This window comes from Cyanistes caeruleus, chromosome 6 (genome assembly GCF_971803275.1).
Source record: "Cyanistes caeruleus chromosome 6, bCyaCae1.hap1.1, whole genome shotgun sequence".
In the NCBI taxonomy this organism is placed as follows: domain Eukaryota; kingdom Metazoa; phylum Chordata; class Aves; order Passeriformes; family Paridae; genus Cyanistes; species Cyanistes caeruleus.
In genome coordinates this window covers 5,421,778-5,438,327 of record NC_141706.1, presented here as the reverse complement: position 1 = coordinate 5,438,327, position 16,550 = coordinate 5,421,778, and the positions used below count along the sequence as shown (strand labels likewise).

Sequence of the window (16,550 nt, the reverse complement as noted above, 5' to 3'; positions counted from 1 at the left end):
AGAACAAAAATTAGAAGAAAAGGAAAGGTAAATTCTGTCATGAAAAAGTCAAGAAGAAGTGGTAGGGAAGGACGCTTTCACTTCCCACCTGGTCCAGACAGAAGGAGCAGGTTTTGTCCTCTTGGTATGATGACTGAGAAGGGCTTTGCTCCTTCTGTTTCCAGGATGCTGCTGTGGATGATGCCGTGTTAAGGAAGAAAGAGCAGAAAGATGTTGAACTTGATAAGAAAATCTTAGCTTTGCGGAAAAAGAATGAAGCGCTAATACGAAGGTACCAGGTGAGTCTGCAGGTCCTTACCTTCCTAGCTCTGATTTGGGGGCCTCCGCTCAAGAGTTGTAAAGTGTCTAAAGAAGATTGTCAGCACAGTCAGAATGACTGTGTTATATGGATCCCATGTTCATACTGGAAACACTCAAAGCAGGTGGGCAGAGCTCTGCCTTTAGCTTAGCCTTTGACTAAAATTCTTGAATTCCTTTGGAGACCAGACACTGACACTTGCCTCACTGCTGCAGAATCTCCACTCCCTCTTAGAGGTGGAGGTGGGTCCGTTTAGCAGAATTAAACAGGAAGATGAGCACCATCCAGTTACAGGCTTGTGATAAGGCAGTATCTGTGTTTCAGGAAATAGAAGAGGACAAAAAGCGAGCGGAACAGGAGGGAATGGCTGTTACCTCCAGAAGGCCCAAGCAGGATGGACTCACTATTACGATCACCAAAGCTCACAACGTAAGTGGTGCCTCTCCTTGACCACGGGCCAGTTCTCACTCCAGTCCTGCTGCTGCAAAGTGGCATTTCTGAGAGAGACAACAAAGTTCACAACGAAGTTCTTCGAGGCACAGGAAATAGCTCCTAAGCCCTGAAAAGTGTGGGTAAATTCTGCAGAGGTGTGTGATCAGAGTGATTTTAGGTGCTGCACATATGTTTCCAGCCATGCCCAGACACCCCTACCCATGCACAAAGAGATAACTGGCAGATGACTGGGTGTGTGAACAGGCACACTCGGCCCTGGACATGTGTCAGCACCACTGCAAATATGTAGGCAGAGGGTATTAGGTGGATGTATGTGTGTGTGTGTCACTGGAGGCATCAGGAGTGCCTCTGAGAATGCCATAGGCTGGGAAAACTTATGGTCTCCTTAGGCTTTGGGAGTGAGCAAAGCAAGTGGCCCTGGGCCAGAAGCTTTGAGTCCCAGGTTTCCTTCCTAACTGGACCAAATCTGATAAGCTCTGTCCACCCATCCTGGCAGCATGAGGCTTGGGAAGCCAGTCCTGCCTTAACCCATTGGTGAACTCCTCTGCCAGAGCACATGCAGAGCTTGCTGAGCCAGCCCACCCTGCTTTCAGCACTGTGGGTTGTTGGGTCCGGGCCAGTGCATTTCTCCCTTCCCACCCTGGCCACGGCCCTCGCCTCTCTCGCGGTGCGCTGCTGCACACATTTTTCTCTCATACAGGACCTGAAAGATGCAATTACCCAGACTGAACACTATGGACAAGATAGCCCAGCCCTCTTGATGGTGAGCAACACCCTCAGCCATCCACTTGGCTTCCAAGGCCACCTCCAGCAGGACTTAGGCTTTCCCAGGCTAACTCAGTGTGCTGCAGAAAGAGATGAGGATGACATTTCTTTCCCATAACTCTGGCATTCTAGTCTGAAATGTCAGATTTGTAAGTGCAAAGGATTTTTCAGCCCTGCTGTCTTTGTGAGTTTTGCTGCTGAGCAGACAACAAGCCCCTTGTTCTCCAGGAATGTCACAGTAGTGTGCTGGGCACAGAGAACTTCCTGGGGGCAAGGGCTGTCTGTTCTGTAGCTGCCTCCCCGCTTGTGTGCAGGTGTGTTTGGGGAAGGGAATCACATCCCTGAATCAAGGGCCTGGATTTGCTAATGGAGGTGGTTCGTTTTACAGGACAAAAGGGTGGTGAGTGAGAAATGGGGAAGCCCCTGTCCTACAAGCCCTGGGTTCGGTGTTGGCAGTGAGGAAGAGGAGGAGGAGGAGGAAGCAGATCATATGTTCACGTTCAGGATGGGGAAGAGGATGCAGCTGGCTGTTACCATGGACAACAAAGCAAAGGTGAGTAGGGAAGAGGATTGCTCTTACACTGCAGCCTCTTGACTTACAAAGGGGCTTCTGTTCTGCCTCTCACTTGAGCTTTCTGTCCAGTGTGACACATCCAAAGGGAATAGTTCCCTTCCTGTTTGTTTCCTCTCATTTCACAGTTCTTCAGCACAACCTCAGAGCTAAGACATGCTTCCCTCTCTCTGATTCTCAGGAATCAGCCCTCAGGCCTTTCTAACCCCCTCAGCAACACCCTCCACCCAACCATGTGTAGCCAGTTCCCCTTGTGAGGGATCAGTCACCTTATTGCCCTCCTGGGCCACTCTGGTGTTAAACGGTGTTGCTGTGCCAGGAAAGAGGGACTTGTTTGGTAGCACTGGTGTGACTGAATGGGGCACCACCATCCTTCCTGTGACTGCTGCAAGGTCCCAGCACAGAGCTCCTTGGCTGTGCAGAAAACCACTCACATTCAGTCCTCAATAACCTAAATCATAGTCAAGCAAGGTGCCCCAAAGAAAAGCCAGCTGGAAAGTTGCACAAACTGGACAGAAATCCAGGGGTTTCCTTTGTTCCCCTGTTCTTCCTGGCACATCTCGGATGAGTATTTTTAACACTGCCTCTGCAATCTGGGGCATGCCTCAGACATGAGATGGGCATGTCTCACCTTACAGTGTCTCTGTAAGGGGAGTGGTGTTGTTCTGACTAAGCTAAAAAGCTGGTGCCAGAGTTCCAGATCTCTGTCAGGCAGGGAATGACCCAGAACAAGCCCCGTGGAGGGGAGGAGTTGGCTCTGCCAGGCACTGTGGCTGTGACCCTGCTCTCTGTCCCTGTTGGCTGTGCATGGGTACTCTCCTTACATGACATCTCTCACTCTGGGAGCTGGGGCTCACTAAGGACCAGGATTTCCCAGTGTGGGACAAGCAGGCTGGGAGTTCATCCAGACTATTAAAATAAGAAAAAAGGAAAGAAGACACATGTGAGCCGACACATTGAGCAGAATGTGCCTTCGGGCGAGGCAGCTTAGCCAGAAGCAAAATGGGGAGGGAGAGAGGGAGGGATGGAGGGAAGAAAGGAGGGAAGGAGTGGTAAAGGGAGGGAGGGCAAAGGGCATTACACAGAAAATCTGGTGGTCTCCCAGCCTGCATGTGTCTAGCTACCACAGCTCTGTTAAATACCTGTTTCCTGTATTTCCTCTGAGGCTTCCTTGCCGCCTGCTCAATAAATGCAGGGCTTAAAGGCTTTGCCAACACACCAGCCTTCACACTGTGCCTTTTAACATCCAGTGTCACTTTCGTGTAATCCAGTGATGCTCTTCGAGGCTTCCCTTGTGCTCGAGGTGTTTTGGCACAAGGTTCTTTGTGTTTGGTCTCTTGAGGGACTTTCTCAGAAAGCAAGTGATGAAGTCACCTTCAGATATCCTCCCAGTGCCAGACCTCACTGGCGGGAGGTATCTGTGACCCTGTTATATGTCTAAAGCATGAGACATCAACACCTAAACACTGAAGAGCTCTAGGGAACAGCTGTTGACTTAAGATGAATAAATGTTTGATGTAATGTACAACTTGTGGATTAATAGCTTGCTGTTACCTTCTAAACCATTTCTGGGCTTACTTTCTTAGTAAAAAATTATGTTAACTAGGATGCCAAACATCTCATACCAGTGGTGTGGGTATGGCAGAGCCAGGCCAGTCTCCAGTTTAGGCTCTAACCTCAGCAGTATGGACTAGAATTACTGAACCCAACTGCAGAGCTAGAAATCCCCAAGGGAATATGTAACAAGGTTCCCACCGTGTCTGTTCATCTGGGGTTGACAGGACAGGCAGAACAGGGACCACTCTTCTCCCCTGCATCAGGCTGACTCAAGAACTGTCTCTGCTGAAACAGCAAAATCACACAGATGTGAAAGATGAATAAACAAGAGACTGAGATTCTGCTGCTGGAAATACTCCAGTGTCTCCTAAAACATTTATCATGTGCTAGGAAGCTCGATGACTGAGAAGCTGTAAAAAAGGTCATGCTGACGGAGGCTGTGCACAGCAAGGTCCCCTCCATGCTAACATCTGCACTCCTGGCAGAGCCGAGGGAAAATTAGGTTAATGTGAGGGTTCTTGGTATCACATGTCACGTCAAAGGCCCTGATTGCAAGTCTTCCCTACAAATCAGAGGTCCGAATGTGCTTTTTGTTTTTAAAAACAATTTCGTAGCAACAAAGAGTTCCCAAGTTTCACTGAAGTTTCCTTGGAGATTTTGAGTACCTTTTAAATCAAGACTCCAGTAAATGTGAAAGCCCAAGGTGGAAAACACAGTAAAATGCACCATCCTTTAGAGAGGGAAGCTGCTGAGGTTCCTTCATCCCTGGTGAAGTTGAGCAGACTTCATATGGATGAAGAGAAAGGAAAAAGATCAGAGATAACGATGGAGATGACTTATTAAGTCTCCCATTTCCTTGTAAGGCAAAAATAAAAAGGCACATGACCGACTTGAAAGATGATACTTTTAAATGAGAAAAAATATGTCTTTTTGTGCAAAAGATGTGCTCATTTTGTGGAATTGACGGCTGAGGGCACTGGCAGGACATCAGCCAGCAACAAAGATCATTAACGAAATAAGAACCAGATGTAAATCCATGTAGTGAAGTCATGACACTGATGCAGACAGCCGTAAATATCTGAGAGGGGCAAACTGCCCTTGCTCAAGGAATTTATATATCAGTTTTCTTAAGTATTCCACTGCTGAATAAATAATTCCAGAAATATGAACACGCAATGACTATGAAGTGATGAATTATCAAGTGTTAATACACTTCAGTGGAGTAAATGCTATGTGGAAGGGCTGGAGAGAAAGAACCTCCCTGTTCCCCTTCTCTTCCAGCTTCTAGGCTTGTGTTCCAAGGTAGCCTCACATTTTATTGAGATGTGTTGTGTGGGGAGGGGACAACCTCAAATTTGTTTCAAAGACACAGATGCAAGCTTAAAACAAAACCATCCCTCTCAGTGTTCTTGCTGCAAATTATCTGAGCAAGATAAATCCCACCATGCCAATGTTGTGCTCAGCTAAACACAATTCTGTAATATCACGGATCCCTTAGAGTGGGGTGGCAGCTTTATAAGCCAAGGGGAATGACTGTCTGGCTCATTTTCTGTTCTGCCAGCCCAAAATCCTTTGCAGTTTGGGATGGCCACTCTCCTAGAAGGGCTAATGGAGGTGTCCTTAACTCAGCCTGTGCCTTCCAGGGCAAGAGGATTGTCAGCGAGAAACGCACTGAGAGCTTCCCTGGCCCGGGCCGAGCTCCGGACCTGAGCGAGGAGGAGATGGACCATTTGGTGGCTTTCCGACGGGGAAGGAGGATGCAGATTGCCATCACCATGGATAACAAGGAAAAGGTAAGTACAGTGCTAGTGACTGGCCTGTAACCTATCCACAGCATCCACTTCTGCTGACATGAGGAGGGCCCAGCCACAGGATGTTGGAAGACACTGTATGTTAATAGTGCAGCTTATCTTCATATCCCTGCCTTTCATCCCTTTGAAAAAAAGAAAGCCACGATTTTTCCCTCCCTTGTGATCCTAGCTAAAGCTAGAAGTCTCCCAAACACACTGGGTTCATAGACCTGTGATGCTGCTTTGGAAGGATTGATGAAAGCACTGCCAGATATGGGGCATAAATCTCACCTCCTCTCTACCACCTTCTCTTTGAAGCCACATGGCAGACTGGGACAGGAGCAGTGTCCTCCTGACTCACACACAACTTAAACCTTAACAGAGCTGGGCAATATCTGCCTCTGAACCACATCCTGCTGTGCCTGGCCACCACCTGCTGAGTGAGATGGCTGAGCTTTGTTAATCTTTGAAACATATTTGAAATACTTCTTTACAAATACCTTTCTCTTTACACACACAGAGGCATGTGCTATTTTCCTCTTTGGGAGTTTTCACAGATAAGGAAGGATGCCGGCAGCAAACAGGGTCAGCAAAGACTGTGTAGAAAAACACTTGGAGTAGCTACCAAACACACCCAGGAATGTTGGGAGACATCTACAGCCCCTCTCTAGAATAGTGACAACCATTTGCTGCTACTGCTCATCTTTGCTCATCTTCAGCTTCTCCTCCCCAGGGCTTACCTGGGCTCCAAGAACCCAGCTGTGCTACTTTCTTGTGGCTGCCAAGCAGCATTTTGAATGCCATAAACCTTAAATGAGTTGCCTGATTGAGCCTGGTAACCCCAGAAGTCCCCATGACTGATATCACTGCTTCAATCTAGGCATCACCAACACTCCTGGATGTAATGGGATTGTCCTGTTCCTGCCCTTGAGGCTGTCAAATGTACTCCTGTAATGTGCCATGCAAGTGTTGTCTTCTGCTCTCTGCTGGGACTGTTTAAACACTTGTCTCTGAGGTCATCAAGGTTGGGGCTGTACTAGGAGAGAGCAGGAGGAGTGCCTGGATGTTGACTTTAGATCCTGTGCCCTCTTTTAAGTGTATGGTCTGCCCTGGAAGGTCATCTCTCATGTGGTTTCATTATGGAATATGAAATTTGAGGCTGAGCATCCATATATGTGTTTTTGGCAACGCTTTGCTTATACTGGCCTCAAAGCATCTGGATTCAGAGTGTGTATGAGGGCAGGCCTAAGGCTTCACTGGCTAAAGCCATAGAAGAATCATTGAAGCTTATGAATCCCAGACTGGTTCAGCCTTGTTTCCTGAAAGCTCCATTTGCTGTTCTTGCATCAGGGGAAGTAGTGAATAGATCATTCCCTGGTCACTTCCCAAAGCACAAATGATTTTATCGACCTGTTTCACATCTCCCTTCAGCTATCTCATGTAACTTAAGAGATTGCCCCTATTTAGACTTGTCTGCTGCGGACTGTTCTTTATTTCTGAACATTCTCATTGTCCCCATTTGTGCTTTTGTTATTTTTACCATATTCTTTCAGTACAAGCAGACCAGAACTGCACATGGTATTCCAGCTGCGGGCTCTCCAGGATGTACTCAGTGACATAGCAATGTTCTGGCTTGTTCTCTATTCTTCTCCCAACAAGTCTGCATTTTCTTTGCTTTTTTTTTTCTCTAAATAATTGAGCTAACATTTTCAGAGAACTAGTCACAGTAACACCAAAATTTCATTCCTGACTGTTAATCATAGCTCAGGACTCATTACTGCATGTGTGTATACAAGAAAGGACATTTTTAACTCTGTGTGAGTTATTTTGTATTACTGATATTGAATTTTAGCTTTAATTTTATGATGCAGGCATTCAATGGCAAGAGATCTTTTGCAGCTCTTTCCGGGCAAATTACATTCTTTGCCCTGGATGATTTAGTATCATCAGCAAACTGTCATCCCTCTCTTCAGCTCCTTTTCCAGACCATTTATGAGCATGTTGAGCAGCACATGTTCCAGTGGCACACTCCTGCTAATCTTCTGCCATGGAAACCACCATTTTCTTGCCGCTCTTTTATTTTCTATCCTTCAATCAGTTGTTAAAAGAGAGACTTCATTTTCATCCCCAAATCAATCAGCTGCAGGAGAGCCTGGTGGGGTGTCAGTGGTGTTGGCTGGGTAGCTGTGTGTTAGGACATATGCTGGGATCCTTGATTCAAGGATTAACTTTCATTCTGTCATTAATCCCAGCATGTTTTATCCTTTGGGCCTTTTTACCTCATGCCCCAACGGGTTCCCTGCTCTTTTGGGGTTCCCACAAAGGCCTAAGAGAAAGAGCCACATCCATCACTCCCCCTCCAGTAGCCTGGCCACTGTCAAATTTGCTTCCTCCTCTGTGCACTTGTCAGATTTATCCTATTAAAGTATTTGATGGGTGTCCTTGTTACCACACATTTTCTCTATTCATTATGAAATTCAATAAAGAAAAAAAACCCTGAACAAACAAAACAAAACAAAACAAAACAAAACAAAACAAAGAAGAAAACTACTTCCATTCTTGCTGCCCATGGTACTTCTGGCTGACCCCACACTGTCAGTCCCAGACTGCAGCACAGCTGGGGCAGGAGCTGCCAGAGAGGAAATGCAAGGGAAAAAAGCTGCTTTCATGATCTCCTTTTCTCAGACAGCCCCAGTGCCATAAGTAGAAAGACTCTTTCACTCTCTGTTAGCCCACAGGGCTGAAGGGACCAAATTATCCTGTCTCCTTGCGGAGCGCATAACTCTACTGGTGCAGCTTCACGACCTCCAGTGCTGCTGCTGGCTTGGAAGTGCCACATCTGGGACCCATCTTTGCCTGGCTGCCCCTAAACCTGTCTCAGGACTCTCCTGCATGTAGGGCTGGAGACAATCCTTCATTTTCAGCCCAAAAAAGCCACTCCATGCTTTGGCAGTGTTTCAGGCTCATTAGTATATTAGAGCTGGGAGCCAGCAGCCCAGGACCAGTGGAGCACAATGGCTAATTAACAGGTTACAAATCATCTTTTAAATGGGCAGTTGATAGAGCTTCAGGGCTTTTAAACTGTCCTTTTATTAACAGAGTTTCCCAGGATGGTGTATCAGAAATGACTGTAATCAAGAGACACAAAAGCTGCTTTCAGAGACTAAATTGGAGGAGATGGACTTGGTGCTTGCAGAGGAGAGGAACCAAACCTATGGCAGGAGAAATACTTGCTTTTACATTGCAGATGGGAGGGGAAAATAGGCAGAGAGAGAAGCTGAAGTCTTTAGCTCCCTTCAGGCAGCACAATTAAGAAGGCAGATTTTTCAAAAGAGTTATAAAAAAAAAAAATCCTCTCATGTACTAGTTTCAAAAATCCTGCCCAGTGGGGATTCTGAGCACAAGAGAAACAGCTTTAAGCTCCTACAAAAATCTCCTCATTTCTTCAGGAATAAATGCCAGTTGTGGTGCTGACACGTGCCTGGAGAAGTGGGTACCAAAAGGTTTATTTAACTCATCTGATAGTCCTTATTTTTTGAAAAAAGAAGGCACTGAACTAGCCCTGAGATGTGGAAGGCTGTTAAAGCTTCTGGAGAGCTGCTAGTACAAACCAGTGCTTGGCTGGATAATGGCATCAGCACTGTCACCACTGCACAGTGACATTAGCTGGGAATATGTGTGCCAGGGAGTCAGAAAAACCCAGTGGCAGAAGGCATTTGGGATCCCAGGGCTAGTTTGGAGCAGGCTCTGCCCGACCCTGGGCCCCACCCTGAACCATTCTGGACTGAGAAACCGAGAAATCTTGGCAGAAGCATCAGGATAAACAATCATAATCTTCCTGGACTGCTTCAGGCTTTTGTGTCCTCCTCCTGCTCTGCAGGAACAGTTATACTAGGAATGATAATGTCTGTGTAATTTTTCTTAATTTTGGGGGGCAGAGAGGAAGAAGATAAACATGTTTTGCTCCCTCTTGGCCTGGGTGTGTGATAACAGGAATAGCAGTTCTGAGGCAGCAGGACAACAGCAATTCTGCTTCTGAGCCAGTGCAAGAACCAAGCTGACTGTTCTCTGCAGTGCTCAGACCTGGTGTCCTGGTACAAAAGAACCACATTTTTGTGGTATTCTCCATTTTCCACAGTGCCCTCTGAGAAGCAAAAATAGAAGCAGACTAAGGCAAAAGGCAGCTGGCTTACAGTGAGGTGTAAATGGATGGAGGGTTGTGCAGGGTCTCTCTGACCCAGCTTTGTGGGGGGCACTGTTGAGTGAGCATTCCAAATGGGATAGCCACTGGGATGCAGGGCTCTGGGAGAGCAAATTTCCAGATTTCTGCTGTTTAATCTCTCTGTAAATGCTCAGTTTGGGACTGCAGAGACTCATTCAATCTCTCACTACAGGGTTCTTCAAACAGGGCTGCTAGAGCAGGTGACTTAGAATCCAGAGGGAGCATTTTTTGGTTATATAAGTTTCCCCAGCAACATTTTGAAGTAAATCCCCAGTGTCATCTTTCACCATATCCCCTTTTGCAACAGGTATAGTAGGGGCACCTTCTCTGAGCACAGACCCCTCTGCATTTTTCCCAAATCTTGGCTGAGAAATCCCAGGACAATATAGCTAACATTTTCCTTGTTATTTCCCAGGATCTGTTTGAACAAACCTTCATCTGTACTGGAGCTACCAGTCAGACCAGTGAAGTATCATGGTATCATGCACCAAGCTACCATGCAATGACACTGTATGGCCACACTTCCCACCTGCCTCAAGCTTAGCATGTGTGGGCAGTCCCCCCAAAAACGTGTTCCCAGATCATTCCCTGCATGATTCCATGGGGTATGTGAGAACAAGCTGCAGCAACATGAGTTGCCTTAGGAGACTGGGCAGAGCTGCAGGTATCAAGACTGATATCCCGAGTTTCCCTGTAAAACTAAAGCTGTGTCTGGTGAATGCACAGAATAAAAACCCTGTTTCCAGCCTGGGCTGGACCTCACCACGCTGCCGCTTTCTGGAAGGGCTGAGCTGGCAGTTCATGCTGCCACATTCCTCTTTGTGTTTCAGTTCTGCTTGGCACTGCAAAATGGCAGCAGGACAAGCTCAGCCCCCCACAGCCCCAGCCCTGTAGATGTCAAACCAGGCAGGAAGCCTTTCCTAAAACATGTTTATGCTCTGCAGATCCCACTCTGGCTTCTGACATGGCTCTGTCTCTATTATTCATGGCATATGGGGACAGAGAACCCCTGGCTTGGTCCATATTTGGTGTCTGTAGCTCACTAAGAAACTCCTGCCAGGCAGGGGAATATCAACACCAGAGCAGAGCTTGCCAATCTGGCAGCATGGATAAACCCCATGGGAGCAGGGATGGACCCTGTGAGAAGGATGCCATGTTTGCCAGGGACTAAAATCACTCCTAGTTTGACCATGCTGGATTATAGCTGCACCTCAGATAGGCTCCCAGATCTTGTACAGTGGAATCCTAAAATGGCCCAAATCTGTAAAGGTACCTGAAACTTGGTCTGCCTTGAAAAGAAACAGGACCATGCAGGACACAACTCTGCTTCCAACCTGGGAGAAGGAGGGACCTGTGGGAATGTTTTTCTCATACAACCCTTGTTTTCTGTCTTTTTTTTTCTACTTCAGTTTGATTTGGGGCCCCAGAAACAATCCTTTCTCTTTTGCTGATCTTTTCTGAGAAGTTCTTACATGTCCTGGTCGGCTTAGGTTCAGACCTGATTTTCCTTCCAGGAATCCTTACTTAATCCTTGGAAAAATTCCTGTTCCCATTCTCTTGCAGGCAGAAGAGCGGAGAACAGCAGAGAAGAGGAGATCAGACAGTGACAGAGGCCCAGAAAGTGAGCACAGCCGGAAGGTGAGTGGGGCCCAGGTCCCTTTGTGGGGACTCTTGACTTGGAAGAGGAAACCTCTTCCAAGAAGAAGAGGAATGTGCCTCCCCACTGTAGTCCTAAAGGAAGATGACCTTTGAGTCTTCAGACCCAAACCATCCTGTAATTCTGTGAAGCAGCACTGTGCTCTGACATGGCTCCCACTGTTCATCACTCTCATCATCCAAAGCTTTGCTGAGCAGCTGACACACCTGGAGCAAGCAGCACTGGAAAGGTGACAGGAACCTGTCTCCACACCTTGTCATGGCTGCTCAAGCCCTTCACACAGCCATGGGGATATTATGCTCACCCCTGTGCCGGCAAAGCTTTGGCTGGTTCCTCTCCCAAAACTATTTCTTTGTGGATTGAAAAGCTCAGGCTGTATTAGCTACAGCTCCTCACTTCAGCAGGAGCTGAGTAGGATGGAGGTAAATTAAAGCACAGGCCTTCCCACTGACTGTTTAATGCAAAGCCTGGAGACATGCTGGCTCCCTCGAGCCTGCAGATGCTTTAATTAATGGAGCACAAATAGAATAACCCCACCTCAGTGTGATTCATTAGGAGGACACAGATGGGCTCTTAGACACTAATTCCAGCTGAGCCCCTCAGAGCAGGAAGGGGGAGCATGATAGCCTGTGGTCCAGCTAACCACAGCTACGCTGTAATTGAGGTGAGGGACCAGCTCCTGTTGCTCCCTGGGCCCTCAGCCACTTCTGCCTCTCCCCACAAGAGAGCACAGGTATCAGCCTCAGTCCTTCCCTCGCTTTTGGCTTTCTGGATGCAGCAGGATCCATCCTGGCAGGACCCACAGTGCCTTACTGTGGGGCTGGAAGCAGTGGGAGCACTCCCAGGCTGTGCCCCAGCTGAGGGACAGTACTTGCTCTGGCTTTACTCTGCTGTGCCTTGCCTTTCTGTGGACCTCATCTCTCCCTCCTTGGGGCCATGGTGGCAGGTCCCCAGCTCCTGCCAGCTGAGGAATGGAGGAGCAATTGGTGCCACCCCAGCTCCGGCCCACGCAGGTGGGTCACCTTGGTAACAGGGCTTTCAGTCCCTTCTTCCCGCTGCTTCTCTTACCCGCAGTGCAAGGCTGAGGAGTTAATTCCTCTTTGGGGAAGGTGTGAGGGTGGCTGGCATGGAAGGACACGTGTATGAGGTGATGAATTACCCACTGGTAATTAGCACCCCAGGACTCAGCTCTGCACTAAGCTATTCCCTACACACTGTTGCTTGACAACACACCACAGCCTGTCGGCTCCTGCTTCCACCTCATCCATTAACCTGACAGCTGGGCTACTTCCCCCCCCACATGCTCCATCAGCTCTGAACTGTCTTTCCATTAAGCTTTAAATTTTTGAGCAGTGTCAGCCCTTAACCAGTCTGTCATGAGGAGCAATAAACTACCTGACAGCAGTGAAGGTTTAAGAGCCCTTTTGCTCTGGGAATGCTGCTCTCGGGCACAGGGTTGGCCCCAGCTCCTTGACTGTGGGCTCCTGTGGATGCCTGGTGGTCACACAAGGCTGGCTTCCTTCCCTGCCTTTTCACTGTGAAGGATTTCACAGGCATAACTTTGATTTATGTATCCCAAAGACATCAGGTTGGGGGACTCATTGAAACCCTGTTGAGGGATGTTGCAAGCATCCAGGAGCTGACTCTATGCCATAACTTAGCATAACTTAGCAAAGGTTCCTGGCTCAGTTTCCCCTGCTGTAGAGCCAAACACCCCCAGTGTATTTAGGCTTTGGGTAAAGCAGAGTCCTGCTGTGCACACATCACACATCAGAGAAAGGAGCTGACCTTGTCCCAGGTTGTTTTCAAATATTCCTGAGCATTTGTGGTGGTGACAGTACAAAGCACCCTGAATGTAGGTGTTTCAGACAGTTTTATTAACCAGAAGTACTTTTTCCTCCATCAGGATGGTGGGAAGCCAGTCCAGAAGAGCCCTGGAGACCTGAGTTTCCCCATGACTGGCCGGGAGCGCTCTGAGTACATCCGCTGGAAGAGGGAGCGAGACCAGATTGATCTGGAGCGCCTGGCACGTCACAAGAATGCCAAGGGCGAGTGGCGACGGGCTTGGGATGTGGAGAAGTCAGAGCACATGTAGGTCCTTCCCTGTCCCAGGGTGCTTTGCCTGCAGCAGGCCTAAAGCCAGTGGTGGGATCTTGTGCAGATACTTATCAATCCCATGCTGTCATGTGCCTGACCAGATCCATACTGCTGCCTCTTCCTCCCCAGACTATGCCCATAAATGGGATCTGGTATCAGAGTGATTCTCATGTTTTCTTCCTGATACGAGCTCTCTTGAGAGGGGATACCATGTGCTGACAAAGATTGCCTGCCTTTGGTCCAACCAGGATATGGACTATAGAAGGGAGGGGAGCATGAACCAAGGCTCAGTCTGCATCTGGAGGATCCTCTCCACTTCCACATGAATAAATCCAGTGGCAGGAGGGTACAGGTGCTCTTCCAGAAACGTGGATGGACAAACTTGTATTACTAGTCCACAGGTTCTCTCACTGCCCCCCCCTTGTTTGTCTTTTTCAAGCACAGGAGAGCCCAACATGCCTAAATCCTCCTCATCCCATAAACAGAGCCTGTTCAGGCACTCTGGGGCAAGGAGGTCACTTCAAAAGGCCGCCTGTGTCATACAGGGACAATGCTGAGAACAGCTGGGAAAACTGGGAATGGGGCCGGACATGTTCCTGCCTTAATCACTGTCCCTCTGACCCTGCTGGTTCAGCTGGGTCACATCAGCTAGAGAGCTTTGGAGCATGACTTGGCACCTGTAGCAGGATGAGCTTCTGGTAGGGTGTGGAATTAGGGACTGTTGCAGAGGTGAAGTTTGTACAGGACAGGCAGGTGGGACAATCCTTTGGCTGAGAAATGGAACCAAACACATCAATGTTCAGTCGCTGAGACCCCAATAATTGGGGTGAATTGGCTTAAGTAGGTGCTGAATGTTGATGGCAAGACAGCCCTGAGCCCTACTGTTTTTCAAAAAAATCCATTTTTAAGAGAAAAGCCATAATATAAAACAAGCAGGACTAGAAGCCAACCAAATGGTCTGATTTGAGATGACAAGTCCTGAAACTACGTCAGATTGTGTTTGGAAGCTTGGGAAGCTGTATTTGAGTGTAGTACAGCTACACTACATCTACAGGATGTTAATAGAATTTAATATATACATATGGGTACTGATGTAAAGGTTTTAGAGGTTCTTTGGGGTAGAACTACCTCACAGCCTCAGTTAGCACATGCAGCCTCAGCTGCTGCTGAGAAAACTGCACAGGTTTGCCTGTGGGCAGGTGCAGAAGGGCCAAAGGCTGGAGCTTGTGTCGTGCCAAGGGCTCCTGCCCACGCTTTGCACACTGGAGGAGGATGGTCAGGTCTGACAATGCCTGTTTTTAACCTGCAGGTTTGAAGAGGACTTTGTTAAGGATGGGCAGCCAGCCTTGGATAATCCCAGCAATAAGAAAGGTTGGCAAGGGACACCTAGACTCTGTCCTGACGCTAGTGAACGCTGATCGTGCGCGTCCCAGTGCCGCAGCAGCTGCCGTGGCTGTCAGCTGTGAAGCTCTGCTTTCCTGGGCAAACGCCTCTGAGCTGGGGGCTCAGCCCTCCCTGCTGGGCAGAGGGCTCGGGGGATGGGATTTGAGCAGCTGGGTGCTAGAGCTTTGGACCTTCCCAGGGAGAGAAGTGGCTTCTGTAACCTGGTACAACATAGTGTGGAGGCTCAGCCCTGCCTCCTTTCACACAAACTCGTATAAGAGGCAATCCTGTTCCAGAGCACATCATCTCTGATCCCTATGGCACATGCTGGCTTCTTTACTAGTGTAAGTCCATCCTGACTCCTGTTTCTCAGGAGATGGACTGGCTAAACAAAGCTTTCCCTCGTGACACCCTATTTGAACATCAGGCTTTTTGCTGCCTGTCCATTACAGACCCTTACTCACTTTGGTGCATTCTTTCTTGTGTCCTTGCAGGGGGAAGGAATGCAAAGAAATTCCAGCACAGGTCCTTTCCTGCGGAAGGGAGAGGTGAGTAAACCAGAGGATTATGTTATGTCACCTCACTAAATGCCAGCACCTCTGATACCCCTCAGAGAGAGTGTTCTCTCCAGACACTTGCAGATTTGGAGAGCCTTTTGGAACACACCACATGGCTGCTCTCATAGCTGTGTGCGGGGGAGAAGTCTCCCAAAGAACAGCACAAGTAAGACTGTATCCAAGGAATCAGATTTAAAGTTAGAATTGGAATTTGGAATAAAAAAAAGCCACACAAGAAATACCCTGAATTCTTGGTATGTCTTTATTACTTTAGAAAATATACGTGCAGTATGCACACAGCTTCAAAGGCTTCCCACCTTGGAGGTCTTTTTCCAAGGATACAAGGGTGTTGGCCTGTTCAGTGGTGCATCAGCTGCTTCTGCCTGCTTTTTGCATGGCTTTTCCAACCTGTTTGTTTTCTAGGTGGAGGACATCATGGAGTGAATGTGAGCGACCCTGGTCCGAAAGCAGTGCCTGCTGTGAGCAGCCGAGCCAAGGGGAAGGACAGACTGACAGGCAGAGCCAGAAGGTGAGGAGTTGGAAGCACTGCCATGGTGTACACGTCCATGTCTCACTCCCTGCCTAATTATGAAGAGGCAACCTGTGCCAGGGCCTCACCACTCTCACATGGAAGCATATCCCACCTAACACTGCCCTCTGTTAGTAGGAAGTCATTGGCCCTGGTCACTGCAGGCCCTTGTAAATAGTCTCTCTGACTTCCAAGCTACTTCCAAGCAATTTTAGCCTTCAGTATCTGCCTCTGTGTTTGCTGTCGTGGAGATCTGGGACACTTGGGCACTGTCAGGCAAGCAGGACCAGACTTTGGTAGGCATAAGCCCAAATAAACTCTATCTTCGTCTGACTCAACTGTCTGTTCTGGCAATTGGAGCTTATGTGTTCATTTCAGTTAGAATTACAACAACCAGTTCATTAAGATTTAGTGGTTTTAAATGAGTGTCTCTGGATAGGCCTGGACAGGGGGCTCAGATAAGGAATACATGGCCCTGGAGGAAATCCCTATCTGGGTGTCAGGCAAGAGACACTGGCTTTGTAAGAACTTCAGGGCCTAAAATCTGATTAATTTTTCTTGACAGATGGGATGCAAAAGAAGGCGAAGACATGTCTCTTCTGAAGGATGACCTTGATGGCCAGGTGAGTTCCTGAGTTGCAGGCTGGCAGCTGAGTTTTCTCAACACATGC

The 16,550-nt window shown here is 48.1% G+C and overlaps 1 protein-coding gene across 24 annotated transcripts in view; it reads left to right on the top strand.

Moving 5' to 3' along the window:
* Positions 1–16,550, top strand: part of CCDC9B (coiled-coil domain containing 9B) — a 57,951-nt gene that overhangs the window by 33,557 nt on the left and 7,844 nt on the right. For 21 of the 24 annotated variants that reach the window (XM_086894627.1, XM_086894623.1, XM_086894634.1 and 18 more), the window contains 10 exons: positions 165–278; positions 623–727; positions 1,905–2,069; positions 5,288–5,437; positions 11,220–11,294; positions 13,220–13,404; positions 14,720–14,781; positions 15,288–15,341; positions 15,774–15,879; positions 16,445–16,502. In XM_086894627.1, coding sequence (XP_086750753.1) covers positions 165–278; positions 623–727; positions 1,905–2,069; positions 5,288–5,437; positions 11,220–11,294; positions 13,220–13,404; positions 14,720–14,781; positions 15,288–15,341; positions 15,774–15,879; positions 16,445–16,502 — 1,074 coding nt within the window. Of the gene's footprint in view, positions 1–164; positions 279–622; positions 728–1,451; positions 1,515–1,904; positions 2,070–5,287; positions 5,438–11,219; positions 11,295–13,219; positions 13,405–14,719; positions 14,782–15,287; positions 15,342–15,773; positions 15,880–16,444; positions 16,503–16,550 lie in introns of all 24 variants that reach the window. The other 3 variants (XR_015288491.1, XM_086894622.1, XM_086894621.1) reach the window with 1 other exon arrangement.